Below are 16865 nucleotides of genomic sequence, written 5' to 3'. Positions count from 1 at the left end.
TTTCTCCATATTCAGTTTACGTAACCTGCATTATTTGTACGACACCTTTTCGTATTATTTTCTACGGAGAGCCAGTCTTTTTACAGCACATACAATTTAAAGATTACGGAAAGCCTCCGGCAACAATTTACCAGCACGTTTTGCCATAACTAGGAGCAATTTTTTTACAGTGTAACTTCCGAGGTCTGTTGGAGCCGGTATCTTCACGTGGGTTTGAATCCCACCGCTGCCATCAGTTGTTGGAATTCAGGTAGCAGCATCCCACCGCTGCCACCAGTTGTTGAGGTTCAGGTAGCGTGACTGGGCCGGAGAAGAGAAGAGGACGGTCGGAGGAAGAAAACTTGGAAAACTTTATACAAGAACTATTTACATTATGTACAAGTACGGGCAACTGAGAGTGCTTCTCAGTAAAGAGATCTTCTTAGGGGTCGGGAGTTTCTGGTATCTCTCAAGAAGGGGGCTCTCTCCTGGTACCAAACCAGCAGCTGCTTAAATACTCTTCGTATTCCCCAGATCCCTAGCTGGGGAATACAGTTCGAAGAATGATGTCCAATCACACGATGGCACTGATGGTACCACCCACGGCAGGGCGGTCCTGATGTTTCCTCGCAGCTCGGTCGAGGGAAAGAGAACAGGACCCGGTCACGTTGTCGTCCACGCGACCTCCATGTTGACGCGCACGTGTGTCCGGACCGCGCCCATGTTGACCCGGAAGGCGCCTGCATGACACAGGAATGCAGGCTGTCTCCCAGCAGGGGTTGAAAGATCTTGTACTGGTGACCGGAACGCGGAAGCTCTGTCGAAGGTGCGGCACTCGGGCAATTGTTCAACCCCAGCGTGACCAAAGGGGACCACACTGATACCGCTCTTCGTCGTCTGGGGACCGGAACGAATACGCTTATGGTCGTCGCTGCTTGCGGCATTCCTGATCGAACCCGTGGGGACGCTATTGTCTCTGCACCCGATGTTCCTGCAGCCATGTTTCTTCCAGAGGGCTCACCCACCCTCGCGGTAGTCCTCAGAAAATCCTCCTCCATGCCCAACTTCGCCGAACTCCACAGCAGGAAGGAAGCGCGGGCACAACGCACATCCGCAGACCTACCTGCTCCGTAAAGAGCAGATCGGCAGTTCAAATTAGCCGTCAACGGACTTCTGCACACACAAAGGCACTGCGCACTAACAGTAGTAAACCGATTCATACCAAGGTCGCCTCTCCTTGTGAGCCCTAGTGAGCTGCGCCCATCGGTTTAGGTGAACCGAAATGCGAGAACAGTCGCCCAGTGTTGACAGAGCAGACGAGGATCATAATTCTGGAGTCGTCCTAATGGGGGGCACCACCAAAACAGCTTAAAGGGCTTATTTGTATTGCAGCGGTCATAAAGACCAGCTGATTTTGGCACTTGATGTATTCTTCCGAGGTCTTCTTATTCTTTAGTCGTTTATTTTTAGTTTGTCAGTAACCGCATCACGATCGTTTGCTACCAACTTGAAGGCGACGAAAGTGCGACAGGGGTGTGGTTCAGTTAACGTTTTCATTGTGCCATTCTCCCCAATCTGTGTCGGTGCTTTGTTAAATATCATTTACACCTTGAAGCTTATCTAAGGCGACGTCCTCTGCAGTTCTGCTGCACTCGGAGCACATCAGCCCAAGCTCGCATCCAGCGCATCCAGCGATGTGAGCGCTTTTCTGTTCGTCGTCTAGACGCAGGCTCTTTTCGAGCTGAAAAAGATTAGCTCGTTTTCGGCCGCTGTCTTACTTCTTTACCGAGTGCGCCATGTGATTGGAGACAAACATGAAGCGCTGTAGGGGTCCTATAGATGACCTCAGCTAGCGGCAGGTTAAGAGAAGAGTAGCCGAGATTATTGAAGACCATCTTACAGATATCTTTCCGACTGCGTTGCCTTCCACACAAAGGAGCGAAAATGCTAGCGAACCGGCTGAAGACAATAACCTTGACATCGGAGCTCCAAACGATTTGGATCAGTTAGGAGCCATCGATTCTGTAGAACCTAGTTGCAGCTAAGAGGCTGGAGGAATCAGTGATAACATACTTGCCACAAGTGAAGAACAGCCAAGTTTGGCCAGCGAACTGGCAACATGGGACCGTGATACAAAAGCTTGTGCATCAAACTTTACCTTGCTTCTCAAAAGTATTAAAGACGCATGGCCACCCTGAACTCCCTGGTGACGCGAGAACCCTCCTGAGAACGCCAAGGTCTTGCGACGAGAAAGAGGTGGGATCTGGATTGTATCACTAAATCAAAACAACCTTGCAACAAGTTATGACCAGTGGCAGCATCACTGGAGACACAATTTAATTTCTGGTCAACATTAATGGGCTCCCCATATTGAAGACTTCCACAGAACAGTTCTGGCCCATATTGGCATCAGTTGCAGCTAGATAATGACAAGCGTGCAGGATGGCAGCGCGCAGGATTATCTTGATGATTTCATTGCTGAGGTGAGTACCCTGCAAACAGAAGTAATAAGTGAAGGTGGACAAAAGTGCGCAGTCAAAATGGATGCATTTATTTGTGATGCACCAGCGAGGGCTTTTTTAAAGTGTGTCAAGGGCCATGGTGGATACTACAGTTGCGAAAAATGTACTCAGGAGGAAACCTTTTCCACAAGAGCCAGGAAGGTTATCCTCCCAGAAGTCGGGTGTCCACCAAGAACAAACGAATCTTTTCGAAACTAACAGCAGAAAGAAGACCATGACCAACAATCTCCACTACTTGCTTTGCAGATTGGCATGGTGAGCGATTTCCCACTTGAGTACATGCACCTCGTCTGTTTAGGTGCAATGCGGAAGCTTCTCCATTGCTGGGTGCAGAGAGGGTCACACAAGGCAAAGCTGCCAGCAGGTCTTCAGATTGCTATTTCAGGAATGCTAATGGGGTTGCAAAAGTATGCGCCTCAAGAAATAGCCCAAAAGCCAAGAAGCCTCTGTGAGTTGGAAAGTTGGAAAGCCACAGAGTTTATAAACTTCCTCTTCTACTTTGGTCCTGCTGTACTGAAGAACAACATTGAGAAGTGCTACTACAATCATTACATGAAGCTTAGTGTAGCACTGTTCATCCTGGCATGCCCCGCACTTTGTCAATCAAAGTTAAATGCAGCAGGGCCCCTCCTCAGAGAATTTGTTGTGGATGCTGAGAGCCTGTATGGTGAAGGAATTTATGTTTATAACATACATTCTCTAGGGCACCTTCCTGCTGATGTGAAGAAGTATGGATATATCGATTCCTTTTCTGCATTTCGCTTCGAGAGCTTCTTGGGTGAACTGAAGCAGGACCTGAAGTCAGCAAACCGGCCACTCCTACAAATTGTCAAGCGCGTTTATGAACAAAATGAGCTCCCCAGAGCATGCCCAGTTAGGCAAACAAGTTTGCACAAGCCACTCGGTTCTGGCCTTACACTGCCCAGATTAACTGGTGAACAATTTCGTAAAATTAATCTACCAGATATGGTTGCTGAAGTTAATACTGCTCATTCAAGCAAATGGCGAACTCATGGCCACGTTCCGGTGTTTGGACACCGCCCCCTTGCCTTTCTGTATCTCAATATAGGTTCATGGCGTGCTGGTTTGCGCGGGCAGCCGTCGACCAGCGGGACGCGCGGTCTGACTGCCGGCTGACATTAAACCTGAGTTCTTGTTACACCTCAGCTACAGTGTCGTTCCCCTCCCAAGACACACCACGGGCCTTCTCGTGGAAGATGGCAATGTGGCTGTTGCAACAAATGTTCTGTCCCGTGACGGAGACATTGCATATGCATATGGCAGATTTTTCACACAGCTCCCCAACTTCCATCAAGGCATTGCAGACACAACTGAACTGCATCATTACAAGGCTTCTGGCCCCTCGCGCGTGAATGCTGTGTGGCCTTTCCAGAAGGTAAGATCAAAGTGTTGCCGTTTTTCTTGTGGACGTGGTTTTGTGGTCATGGCGCTTTTGTGGTCATGCACACGACTTAATTTGGCCTCCATCCCCTGTAAGGTGATTTATATGATTTGTTTTAACACTACTGTCAGACACACGCAGAACAGTCACAACTATTGTCTGCTTTAATGGTACTCACATGCTGCATTACAGTTTCTAAATGCCCAGCTAGGATAACTTCCATATAATGGACCATCCTTCAAATATACTGGACAGCCTCCTGACTATTCTGCTAGTTAAAAGGGAACAGTCTGGAAGGAAATGGTGATATTTTTCTGTGCGGGATGAAGAAAAATTTGATGGGTTCAACGCTGCTGAACTGAATGTGGAGCGAATGTTTTGGCTGCGAGTGACCGAGCTCTGCACTGAACACAACTAGCGTTCCGTTGAACGCATCAAAGTTTACTGGTCTTCTATGCAGAACCCACTTTCATGCCCTGCGCATGTAATGCTGGCAGACGCTTCCCTGCTCCACCCGTACTGCTCTCCGCGGCGGCCAGCGCATGCGCAGTGCGGAAACTACCCCCTTCTCTTCTCCGCGCTGGCGCGCGTATCTGCTGGGATGCCCCTATCTTCCTCGTCCTCCTCTCTGTGGCGAGCACCACGTACCTGACGAGTCATTGGGTGACCCATGAATAGTTTGCGCATGCGCAGTGAGTCTGCATAACGTGGCACGCGACGTCACAAGCCGGCGCAGCGGTGGAACGCCTGTGGAATGGCGTAGCTGGTTTCCTTGGTTACGAAGCGTGCACAGTTATGGCTCCGGACAGGCACGGCAAAACTCTCTTCTACTAGGCTAGAGTAGCTTTCGCTACAAATAATGAAAGCAGGTACATGAAAATGATTTCCATGATAGTTTCCAATAGCAGCACCGGCAGGAGGATTTTCGCGGATGATCCCACTAATACAAGGAGAGCTTCCACACGGGGCCACATGTGTCTAGCATTCGTAGGATATCATCCTCATCATCATCATCATCAGCCTTACTACACCCACTGCAGGGCAAAGGCCCCTCCCATGTCTCTCCAATTATCCCTGTCCTTTGCCAGCTGCATCCACCCTTTTCCTGCAAACTTCTTAATCTCATCCGCCCACCTAACCTTCTGCCGCCCCCTGCTACGCTTACTTTCTCTTGGAATCCACTCCGTTACCCTTAAAGACCAGCGGTTATCTTGCCTTCGCATTACATGCTCTGCCCAAGCCCATTTCTTTCTCTTGATTTCGACTAGGATGTCATTAACCCGTGTTTGTTCCCTCACCCACTCTGCCCGCTTCCGGTCTCTTAACGTTACACCTATCATTTTTCTTTCCATGGCTCGCTGCGTGGTCCTTAACTTAAGCTGAACTCTTTTCGTTAGCCTCCACGTTTCTGCCCCGTAGGTGAGTACCGGTAAGATAAAGCTGTTGTACACTTTCCTCTTGAGGGAAATTGGTAAACTGCCACTCATGATCTGCGAGAATTTGCCATATGCGCTCCACCCCATTCTTATCCTTCTAGTTATCTCCCTCTCATGATCCGGATCAGCTGTCACTCCCTGCCCTAAGAAGACGTATTCCGTCACAACTTCTAGGCTCTCGCTGCCAATTGTGAACTGTTGTTCTCTTGCTAAGCTGTTGAACATTACCTTGGTTTTCTGCATGTTATTTTTAGACCCATCGATCTGCTCTGCCCATCTAACTCATTGATCATGATTTGCAGTTCACCTCCTGAGTGACTCAGCAAGGCAATGTCATCAGCTAATCGCAGAATATTTAGGTATTCTCCATTTATTCTTATTCCCAACTTATCACAATTCAGGCCTCGAAATACCTCCTGTAAACATGCGGTGAACAGCACTGGCGAGATCGTGTCTCCTTGCCTGACGCCCTTCCTTTTTGGAACTTTATTACTGACTTTATGGGGGACTATAGTAGCTGTGCAGTTGCTATATATATCTTCCAGTATTTTCACATAAGGCTCTTCTACCCCCTGATTACGCAATGCCTGTATGACTGCTGAGGTTTCCACTGAGTCGAATGCTTTCTCGTAATCAATGAAAGCTATATAGAGAGGTTGGTTATATTCTGCGCATTTCTCTATCACCTGATTGATGGTGTGAATATGATGTATTGTGGAATATCCTTTACGAAAGCCTGCCTGATCATTTGGTTGATTAAAGTCTAACGTTGCCCTGACTCTATTAGCGATTACCTTATAGTAAATACTTTGTAGGCAACGGATAGTAAGCTGATCGGCCTGTAATTTTTCAAGTCCCTGGCGTCTCCCTTCTTATGAATTAAGATAATGTTTGCATTCTTCCAAGCTTCTGGTACAGTCGAGGTCATAAGGCATTGCGTATACAGGGTGGCTAGTTTTTCTAGCACAATGTCCCCTCCATCCTTCAACAGATCTGCTGTTACCTGATCCTCCGCAGCTGTTTTCCCCTTTTCATTGCTTCTAAGGCTTTCTTTAGTTCATCTTTCGTTAGTGGCGGGATGACGCATTGCTGTGCACTGCTGTCTTTCTCATTAACGCTTGATTACATTGGCTACTGTACAAGTCTGTGTAGAACTCTTCGGCTACGTTAACTATCTTATCCATATTGCTAATGACATTGCCCTGCTTGTCTCTTAATGCATACATCTGGTTTTTACCTATGCCTAGTTTCCTCTTCACTGCTTTTAGGCTACCTCCGTTCTTTAGAGCATGCTCAATTCTCTCCATATTAAACTTCCTTATGTCGCCTACCTTGCTCTTATTTATTAACTTTGAAAGCTCTATTAGTTCTATTCAGTCGGTAGGGTTAGACGCCCTCAGGCTTTGGCGCTTTTTTATTAGATCTTTCGTCACCTGAGATAGCTTCCCGGTATCCTGTCGCACTGTCCTACCGCCTACTTCTACTGCGCACTCCGTAATTATTGATGTCAGATTATCGTTCATTGTATGATCATCAAGATCGTCTTCCTCAGTTAAAGCCGAATATCTGTTTTGCAGCGCTATCCTAAACTCCTGCGCTTTCCCTCTTACGGCTAACTCATTAATGGTCTTCTTCACTAGCTTCTTCCGTTCCCTCTTCAAGTCTAAGCTAATTCTAGACCTTACCATTCTGTGGTCGCTACAGCGCACCTTTCCGAGGACGCCCACATCCTGAATGATGCCAGGTTTAGCGCATAGTATGAAGTCGATTTCATTTTTAGTTTCACCATTGGGGCTCTTCCAGGTCCACTTCCTGCTTTCTCGTTTGCGGAAGAAGGTATTCACGATCCGTAAATTATTTCTATCCGCGAATTCCACTAATAACTCTCCCCTACTATTTCTAGAGCCTATCCCATAGTCACCTACCGCATGGTCGTCAGCCTGCTTCTTGCCCACCTTCGCATTGAAGTCGCCCATCAGTACAGTGTACTGCGATTTTACTTTATTCATTGCCGATTCTCTACCGGTTTTCAAAAAAAAAAAACGCGTGTCGATGGAATTGCATAACCAAGCCTGGAGGCGGCCTGATCTCGGTGACCACAACCGACAACGCACTCTCTCACCAGAGCAGGATTTGGCCACCCTGGTGTAGTACTTGGCCTCAACCTTCTATGATCAAACCAGTTAAATCAAATTCGTGGGACAAAAAGACTTCAAAGACCCATTTTCATGCATATCGCCCAAAAAATTAGCACCTGGCCAGGCAGGTTGCTGCAAAAACTGGTGGCCCCTTAGCAACACTGGGGCCGAACCTCACACCTCTCGCACGTAAGATGTATATGACATTGTGCCATTATGATTACTCAGAAGATGACACTCTCTTCAACAGCGGTAAAGATACTACTCTTCTAAGACCATTCCATGAAACGTATTGCCACAACCTCTCAGTGTCCTTGGGCTATATCCAGGAAAAATACACCGCCCCTTCTGCGTGCAACACTGCATGTATTAACATGCGGGAGGCTTTTCGCAGTGAATTGCAGATTCCTTGTTCTCATATCTCAAAATTGGAAACGTATGACACATAAGCTCAGAAAATTAAGGACCATAGCCAAACATCATTACCTCTCTGTGCAGTTGGCCACAGGCACATCAAAGCATCTTGTAAAACGTGCCTGACGATACATGAAGAGTAGAGCATTTTTGCAGCTGAAGTGTTGCGCAAGGGGCATTACAATTTGTTGTGGCCTGTTGCAGTATCCCTATTTAATGATGCAGTGTGACACCACTGGAGAATACATTTTTGCAAAGGGGCTGCATATATGTTCAGACACTGCTTATGTTAGGTTGCATACATTCTTTCAATTCAAATAACATGCAGCTTACACAATCTGAATGTTGTTGTGCTCGTAACTTTTTCATTTACTTACAAAAAAGAAATTCCAAGCCCTCAAAGTGGGCCCATGAGAAAGAGGAGCAAAAAAATTGGATCAGAAGAGCGCAAACAAAATATGACAAAATTCTTGAGGGTACGACATTCAATTGTTTCACTTGACAGTTTTGTCGACAATGGTCTAAATTTTACTTTTCAGATGTTTTCAGTAGTACACTTCACAGACTCTAATGACATCGCTGCAATACCATCAGCCTGGGTGCATAAAAACAAAGCCTTCTCGCCACCACTCAAGAGTTCGGCAAAAGTAAATGATGCCAAAGCACCAAAGGCAGCATGAGACACAGTGACAACAGTTTGCTTGAACAGTACTGTCAAACACAGGTAAGTATGTAGCCCTACAAAAATGTCATTAATCACAGATTACGTTTTTTGCTATCTGAGAATGTAACGCTACTAGAAGCTTTCTGGCTTAAGAAGGCAATAATACTGCTCATGAAAAAGTACCTTCCTCTTATTTTATGTGCAACCTGGCAGTGACCAGTCAGTGACCTGCCAGAGAGCAGTGGAAAGGTGGCAACACAAAGGCAACACGAGCTATAATTTCATTTGAGAATGGACAAGCAAATGGTAGGGTGAAATGTGTAGACAGTGGACTAGCACGTGTGCCAAGGTGTTTTAGCTTACATCCGACATTACCAGGCCTTAGTAGCGAGAGCTTCACAATACTGCTTGTGAGCACTTCTTACAATTATAAAAGGTTTTCAATTTGCTCAACTGTGTTTTGAACAATTTGGGCGCAAGACAGCCTCAGTTTCTGCTTGAGCCTTGGTGCATACACCTGTATGTTTTGTTGTACGCTATTGTGTATGTAAATCAGTAGCCATGGTGTTATATTGCTGCTAGGTCAGGCGATGCCTAACGTTTAGTATGACTAATGCTTTTCTACTGATTAGAGCTATTCACAAGAGCCACTAAAATGAACAACACTTTAATAAGCTACCCTTTTACAACTGTATTTTGTTTTCTACTGTGTTTGCGCACCTTATATGCATATGCACCAATAATGTCAAACAATTTTGCTATATACAGCTACTGACTTTCTCTTTGCAGATAGCTATGAAGTCGCACGCAGACGGGCTTTAAGGGCTCAAGATCAATCGGACCTGACATCAGAACCACAACCAGTGAAGAGGGCACGTCGGCCACCAAAGCAGCTCGAAGATTTCACTTCAGAAAGTGACACGTCGAAATACGACAGCATCCACAAATCTTCCAACGATGACTGCACAGAGTTCATCACACAGCCGTCACAGCCGCCAGCACCAAAATATAGTGAGCCTCATTGGTATTGCGGTGTAAGGTAAATGTAGATTATAAGTTGGTGGAGTTTGCGTGGAGCATTACGTGATTGAAGGTATTGAAAAAATCAATATTGCTTGAAGTAAAGCGAATGCCTAAATGATAAGGTCAGTGTTGAATATCTGTCTCAATGGTAAAGTCAAAAATAGTGTCTTCACAAATGAGATTTTTACAAATCAGAAAGCGAGCTGAAGAAGGTGTACTGCTATGGCAGCTACGTGCGCACACGTACTACCAGGTTCTCCTTCATACAAAAAGAACATAAAACAATTGCTGTTTACGTCGTCGCCATGAGGTGCAAGCATAGGCCCTGCAGCTTTGGTGTCGCACGTTCTAGGACAGGTTACACATGCTGTTAGATGCATTCTTCATATTTACGGCGGTTTTTTGGCAGTGCAGTGCTCGTCTCCTTTTCTCTACCAGTTTCCACCTTCATGTGTAGCAATCTAAACCCACAGTTTTCATTATTGTTTCCAACACTAATCCACAATTATTCTAGTTGACTTTATCGCAGCTCTCAAATCGTTTCTCACATATTTTGGCCAGCTCTGCCATATCGTGGCTTGTATTGCATTGGATTGGATTGCTTGCAGCACAGACAGCATTCCAGCTGCATGAATGCTTGCTCGGGCACAGGTGCAACATTCGCTGCACGGTTCACCCACTGAAATATTTAGTTGGACTGTCGCTTATGGAGTACAGCACAACGTATCAATTTTTTTTCTCAGCTACGTCAACCAAAGAAATTTACCACTGGTTTCAGTTTCAGTTTCGGCATTCGTTTTGGCGGCGGTTTTGATTTGATTTATGGATTATTGTCAATGAAAATTAGATCACAGGTTGAAAACACTTCATGGTTAGCACATGTCAGCAGAGCAATAAGAAACAACACTGCCAGCACTCATGCTAGAGAGAACAAACAAACTTTCAGTTGCAGGTGTGCATAGTTTTTAACCTCCATTATACTGAAACAAACGGTTCACAGCAGCTGGATGCGTGAATGAAAAAGTACCTTAGCATTAACGCATATATGCATTACCGACACATAAATGAAGTTAGTAAATAATTTTCTAAATGCAGCTAATATCCGTTACATTTCAAAGATGGTCACAATTAATAATAATTTTACTCATACTGTGCTTACACATCGCGTCTCTCAACCAGCTCAACCATCTGCGTCTGCTTGTAAGCCAGGAAGACCAAGTAGCGTGCTTTCTAAAAACGACAGTCATCCATGCGACACAGGCAAGTGCACTCCTTTTTTACCAAATTAATACGGTACACAGTTTAAAATGCATGCAGAGGCATTTTTGCATGTCACTTGTGTGGTTCTGCTGCTCTAATGAATTTGTTTTTCATTCAGAACAACACGAAGTCCATTATTACAGTTAGTATTCGAACACCCTCTGCATTGAACAAAATTATATATATATATATATATATATATATATATATATATATATATATATATATATATATATATATATATATATATATATTCATTTCGCTGAAATAGCAGCTGTGCAAATGTTTTTGTATATAACCATTCACATAATTTGTTGCAATCCTGTAAGTATTCTCGAGGTCCATAATTGTTTGTACTGGTACTCAGTTACTTCGTTTTCTGTAGTGCAGCCCAGTGCCTTCATGGCAGGGGCAGGAAACCACATTTTTCTTGTTTTTCTTTAGGTCACCAAAATTAGCTTATCACCTGGACAGTGCAAAATACGAAATGTTATTTGCTTATAAAAACTAACACTTGTTTAATTTCCTTGCCTATAAAATTGGTGTACAGTAGCATTGCTTAGAAAGGGAGCCTGACAGCAGCAATAAAGAAACCTTTGTCCTTTGTGCGCGCGTGTGTGTGCGTGCGCGCGCGCGCGCGCGTGTGTGTGTGTGTGTGTGTGTGTGTGTGTGTGTGTGTGTGTGTGTGTGTGTGTGTGTGTGTGTGTGTGTGTGTGTGTGTGTGTGTGTGTGTGTGTGTGTGTGTGTGTGTGTGTGTGTGTGTGTGTGTGTGTGTGTGTGTGTGTGTGTGTGTGCGTGTGTGTGTGTGTGTGTGCGTGCGCGCGTGCGTGTGTGTGTGTGTGCGTGCGTGCGTGCTTCAATTTTATCTGAAACTTCCAGATCACGAACTAGCCTTATCATTTCACTCTTACTCAAAAATAATAGCTGGGATTTGACATTTTTGCATTCTGTGGTTGCTTCCTTACTTTCAGGTGAAGACTAGGCCAAATCGGTGGAACAGATATTGCCAGCACAACAAGGCGGGTGTTCAGAAGATTAGTTTCCGATGATGGTTGTCGTTGAGTACAACTGGACAGGAAGGAAAGGAACAGGAAGGAAAGGAAAGAAAAGAGCAGAAAAGCTGGCCATCATCCGCCTTGTATTCGGTAAGAGTACACCCAGACTGCACTGACACTGTCCATTTTTTTTGTAAAAACACTTGTATACCTAGAGTGGCGATCCTGATCATTGCAAACATTGCTTCCAGCTGCTGTCTGTGTAACCCGCAGTGCAACACATGACGAGACGGCACGAGCACTTGCTGACTGGCTAGGCTTTAGCAACTCAACGGCTCACTGCAGCCAAGGCAAGCAACAATCTCACTTTTGCATGCATACTAATGTAGCAGTATAAAGCAGCAGTCTTTAGTAGCAAACGTGGTTATGATGACTGCAAGAAACAGTTTGGAACTTTTATATATGTGTCAAGCTCTTGGTACACAAATATCATCTGACATTTTTTTTCGCAAAAACAAATTACCCTGCATTTGCACTTTTCGTCATGAAAAGGCGTTACCTAAAACTCACCTATTCAGAGAGAGATCACATTCACTGACAGCCCGCCATGCTTAGATGTTACACGTTGAGCATTACAGGTCACTTGCAAGTAGAAGTAAAAGTTTAGATGCGCTTCACTTGCTTGTACATGTTTCCGGTGTGTGCAGTGTGGTTTGGCCTCTGCCGAATACTGCAGTTCCGCCTCCATCTGTATTTTGGCAGTCTTTGCCTCTTAAGGGATTCTGAAGAAAACTCCCTTGACGTTTTTTTTTTGTCCCGAGTAAAATGCGATAGTTGTGCCTTTTTTATTTTCACATATATTTGGCAACAAGAAATGCTTTCATTGCTGACGAGGTCACAGTAAAAAATGGCATATGCAGATTCTTATACTCTCCTTCTGTTTTCAACTTGCAGTTCGATGTTTTAGATGACTGTGCGTACTTGCTTTTTGCGTCTGTACTTTGTGGGATACACTTGTATCTCCCCTCGTCCCCCGCGCCAGCGGCGATCGTGACTTCCACGTGCGCGCTGGCCATCAGGAATGTGGAGAGAAGGCACCCCTGCGACTCTGCTCATTTCCGCCCCAGCACCTACGTGACGTCACGGCAGCGCGCTGCCTACTGCGGAGAGGGTTGCTTGCTTAAGTTGATGGCAACGATTTGCTGCTAGGGAGGCAATGTCCGAGGGGATAAAAGGGGGAACTCTCGCCACCGGACCTGTCCTGACTGCCCCGAGGAACCTTTTCGCTGCCCCCCGGCCCCCGAACCCAACGCCGGTCCACATCAACGACTTGGTGAGCTACTGAACACCTATTTTACGGATAGAACATTCTTCCGCGGTGTGCTTTGCCTCGCGTTAGGATAATAAACTATTTCCTACCGTGCCCTGCCGTTGTCTATTTCGTCCGGACCTGCCATGGCTGCGACTCTGCGCCACTGGTTGGGGAAACGTGTTGCGTACTTAATAATGCCTGCGTACAGCTGGCACGGAAGCTCGCCTTCCCGGCCGGCTGGACACAGAGAGGGACCCCATAACTTTTAGATGAAAAGAATATGTGTCGCTGTGCTCCTTTCTGTAAGCATGCTTGGGTGCAATATATATATATATATATATATATATATATATATATATATATATATATATATATATATATATATATATATATATATATATATATATATATATATATATATATATATATATATATAGAGAGAGAGAGAGAGAGAGAGAGAGATTTTTCCCCTAATACTATTCCTCAGCCATGACAAAATAACAAGCTAATTTTGCTGCTCCATTGCTTTATGCTGTGCTAAGCTGAACGTTCTTTCAACCACTGACAGACCGAAATATTAACCCGACCCTGATCAATCATTAAAAAGCAATAGTTCTTAGCAGTGGATAGAGCCTTATTCTACATTGACACACAGGAATGAGAATCAAGGTTGTCATGTTGCTGGCACCATTCTCCTTTCGTCCAACAGATGAAAAAGCTGTGATCCAGAGGTGTGTGTGGTCCAGGCAGGAACAGAGATATTTCCTACTGCTTCCTGTTGGTTCCTGTTCTTCAAAGCTAATCGCAGTTCTTTGCTGTAAGCCTTATGTATATATATATATTGTATGGTATGTTCTTGTTTGCATAACTTACAGCAAAACTGTTTATAGCTTACACAGTATATCTATTCACATGTATGCCTGCTTGTACGCATATTTGGACATTTTTCAGTTAATTACTGTTCAGTACGACAGCATAGTGCACTTAGTTTTTCATTTGCATATGATTTAGCAATTAAAGTTTTCACAGTATTCGCTACAGACTGAATTTACTTGAAATATATGCACGTAGTTTGCTGTGGGTACTAAATGTTCTACCTACTGTGAATAGAATCTGGTAATGCTTTGGGATATGCTGCAAATAGGTATCTATTATGCAAGCCCTCGAATTGTTGGTAAGTACACTGTTAGTCAGAACGTAGCATCAAATATTACTTCACTGAAAGTATGCAACGGGCATAGGTTATGCCATGCTCAATTTGCCTGCCAGAGAACTATAAACTCAACACCACATAGCATGATGCCTTTATCCAATTAATATAGCACTGCTTAAGGCAATCTTGAAAGGTTTCCGACATTGCGCGGTTTGTTAAGTGTTTCACTAATATTTTCTTGATCATTTAGAGAAAACTTCATATGCGTTTCGGGTAAGTAGTAGGACTATTGCTTCACTGTTTTTAAGCGTTCATTCATTATATTAGCGTAACGTTCTCCTCATTTTAGACATACGTTACGTAGCAAAACTGTATCTGAGTTCTTAGGGACACGTTATAGCAACGTTTATTAGTAACGTTACAGGAACGCTACAAAAAGAATGACGCTATCTTGTTGTAACGTTAGGCTTGAATAAAAATATAACGTTATAACGTTTCTGCGCTACCTGGGTACCGGTCACCCATGGAGGACATTGGGAATGGTCCCAGTAAGTCCATGCCGACTTGCTGAAATGGGATTCACGGTGGATCAATTGGCTTCAGAAGGCCGGCCGGTTTTGTCGGTGGTATCTTCCGCCGTTGACAGTCACGACAGCTACTAACGTAGCGTTGGACGACCGCAGCAAACCGAGGCCAGTAGTACTTGTGGCGGAGGCGTCCCAATGTCCTGGAAAAACCGAGGTGGCCAGAAGAAAGGTGGTCGTGGCATGCGGCGAGAACTTCCTGATGAAGCGTGGTTGAGACAACGAGGAGATATGCAGTTTCGCTCGGGCCGTAGTTTTTCTTGTAGAGGACTCCATCTATTAAGCTAAACGACGAAAGTCCGCGCGAGAAGAGCCTGGGCGGAGACGGAGCGGTTCCTTCGAGGTACTCGATTAGAGGCAGAAGTTCGCAGTCGGCCCTCTGGTGGTGGGCAAGGTCGGACGTAGTGACAGCACCGCGGAAAGCAGAATCGTCGTCGGACTCATCTGGTGGGCACGGAAGAGGAGCTCGGGAGAGACAGTCTGCATCGCTATGTTGCTGACCCTACTTATACACGATGGTGACGTCGAACTCTTGCAACCGAAGGTTCCACCGTGCAAGTTGCCTCGATGGATCTTTCAGGTTCGCAAGCCAACACAAGGAGTGATGATCGCTGACGACTCGAAATGGGTGGCCGTACAGGTACGGACGAAATTTCATGATTGCCCACACAACAGCGAGGCACTCCTTTTCTGTGGTGGAATAATTCATTTCGGAACGGGACAAAGTGTGGCTTGCGTATGCGATCACACGCTCCACACAGTCTTGCCACTGCACAAGCCAACATTGCTGGCATCTGTGAGCAGTTCTGTGTCGGCCACCTCGTCGAAGTGGCCAAGGATAGGCGTAGATTGGAGGCGGGCCTTAAGTTCTGTGAAAGCTTTTTCCTGGTCCTGGCCCCCCAAGAAGGGTTCGCAGTCTTTTGTCAGGTGAGTCAGCGGATCTGCGAGCTTGGAGAAGTTTTGAACGAACTCCCGATAATAGGCGCAAAGCCCCTAAAACGCCGCAAGCTTCGTTTGTCTGTCGGTTGATGAAATGCAGCAACGGCGGCCGTCTTTTCTGGGTCGGGGCTCACGCCCTGAACGCTCACAATACGATCAAGAAACTTGAGCTCCCTAAATACGAAATGGCACTTTTCAGGCTTGAGAGACAGGCCCGCGGAACGAATTGTCTCGAAAACAGCACGCAAACGCAGTCATGCCGCTCGGCCGCATGGCGGCGCTCGCAGAATGTGAGCAGTGTGGCAATATATTTATACGAGGCATCCAGGCAGCCTTGGCCTTTGTTTTTTCTTGCTGAACAGCAGAGAACACGCCAAAAACTACATCATAAAGTGACGATAAATTCATTCGGAGAAACATTGTACATGACAGGGTTTTTCAGCTGAATACTCAATACCATTAGGTGAACTCAGAACATGGTAGGGACGTAGCAATGTACGGCGATGGTCCAGCAGATGGCGCGTGTCTAATGAATGAACAAAAGTCTTAGACACGCATCTTCGAATTATGCGCCGATGCATTCATGAACGGGCGACATGGACGGGAATGAAGGCGCACGCACTCCGACGAGCTCGGGTGCTAGCACTTGTCCGGAAAGAACTCAACATTACAGGCACTAAGCCGCGTCTAGTTGCCCGATACACCACAGCTTTCGCTCTCTAGCCAGGTTCAACAGTCGTTAAACCACAGCTAATTATTTTATAAGTATACAGTCACTACGTGTACTGCGCGCGCAATTTTAGTTTTCCGAAGCACCTAGCGCTTTCTGGTTTCGAGTTCGCCGACGTTCACGAAGGTATTTTAGGTATACCTTACAAGCAGACGACTCTCTGCAGCGGCATTGTCCGGGCGAGAACGAGCAGGATTTCTTTTTAATTGCTGGCCGGTGACATGCGAAGGAATATTACACGAAACCGCCAATCCCGAACGTCCACAGCATTTGAGCAATGAGACGACGGGGAGGCAGCCGACCACGCTTCGACT

General features: G+C 45.6%; 1 protein-coding gene across 1 annotated transcript; it reads left to right on the top strand.

Annotated features, from left to right (window-relative positions):
- Positions 1-2753: 2753 nt before the first annotated feature.
- On the top strand, positions 2754-11820 carry LOC144118366 (uncharacterized). The gene is made up of 4 exons (XM_077651320.1): positions 2754-3498; positions 3704-3910; positions 9345-9566; positions 11810-11820. Exons 1-4 carry the CDS (start codon positions 2754-2756, stop codon positions 11818-11820), a joined length of 1185 nt encoding a protein of 394 aa, XP_077507446.1.
- Positions 11821-16865: the final 5045 nt, after the last annotated feature.

Source organism: Amblyomma americanum, chromosome 1 (assembly GCF_052857255.1).
Source record: "Amblyomma americanum isolate KBUSLIRL-KWMA chromosome 1, ASM5285725v1, whole genome shotgun sequence".
Lineage (NCBI taxonomy): Eukaryota > Metazoa > Arthropoda > Arachnida > Ixodida > Ixodidae > Amblyomma > Amblyomma americanum.
Note: the sequence above shows the minus strand (reverse complement) of the source record. Positions and strands in the feature narration are given on the sequence as shown.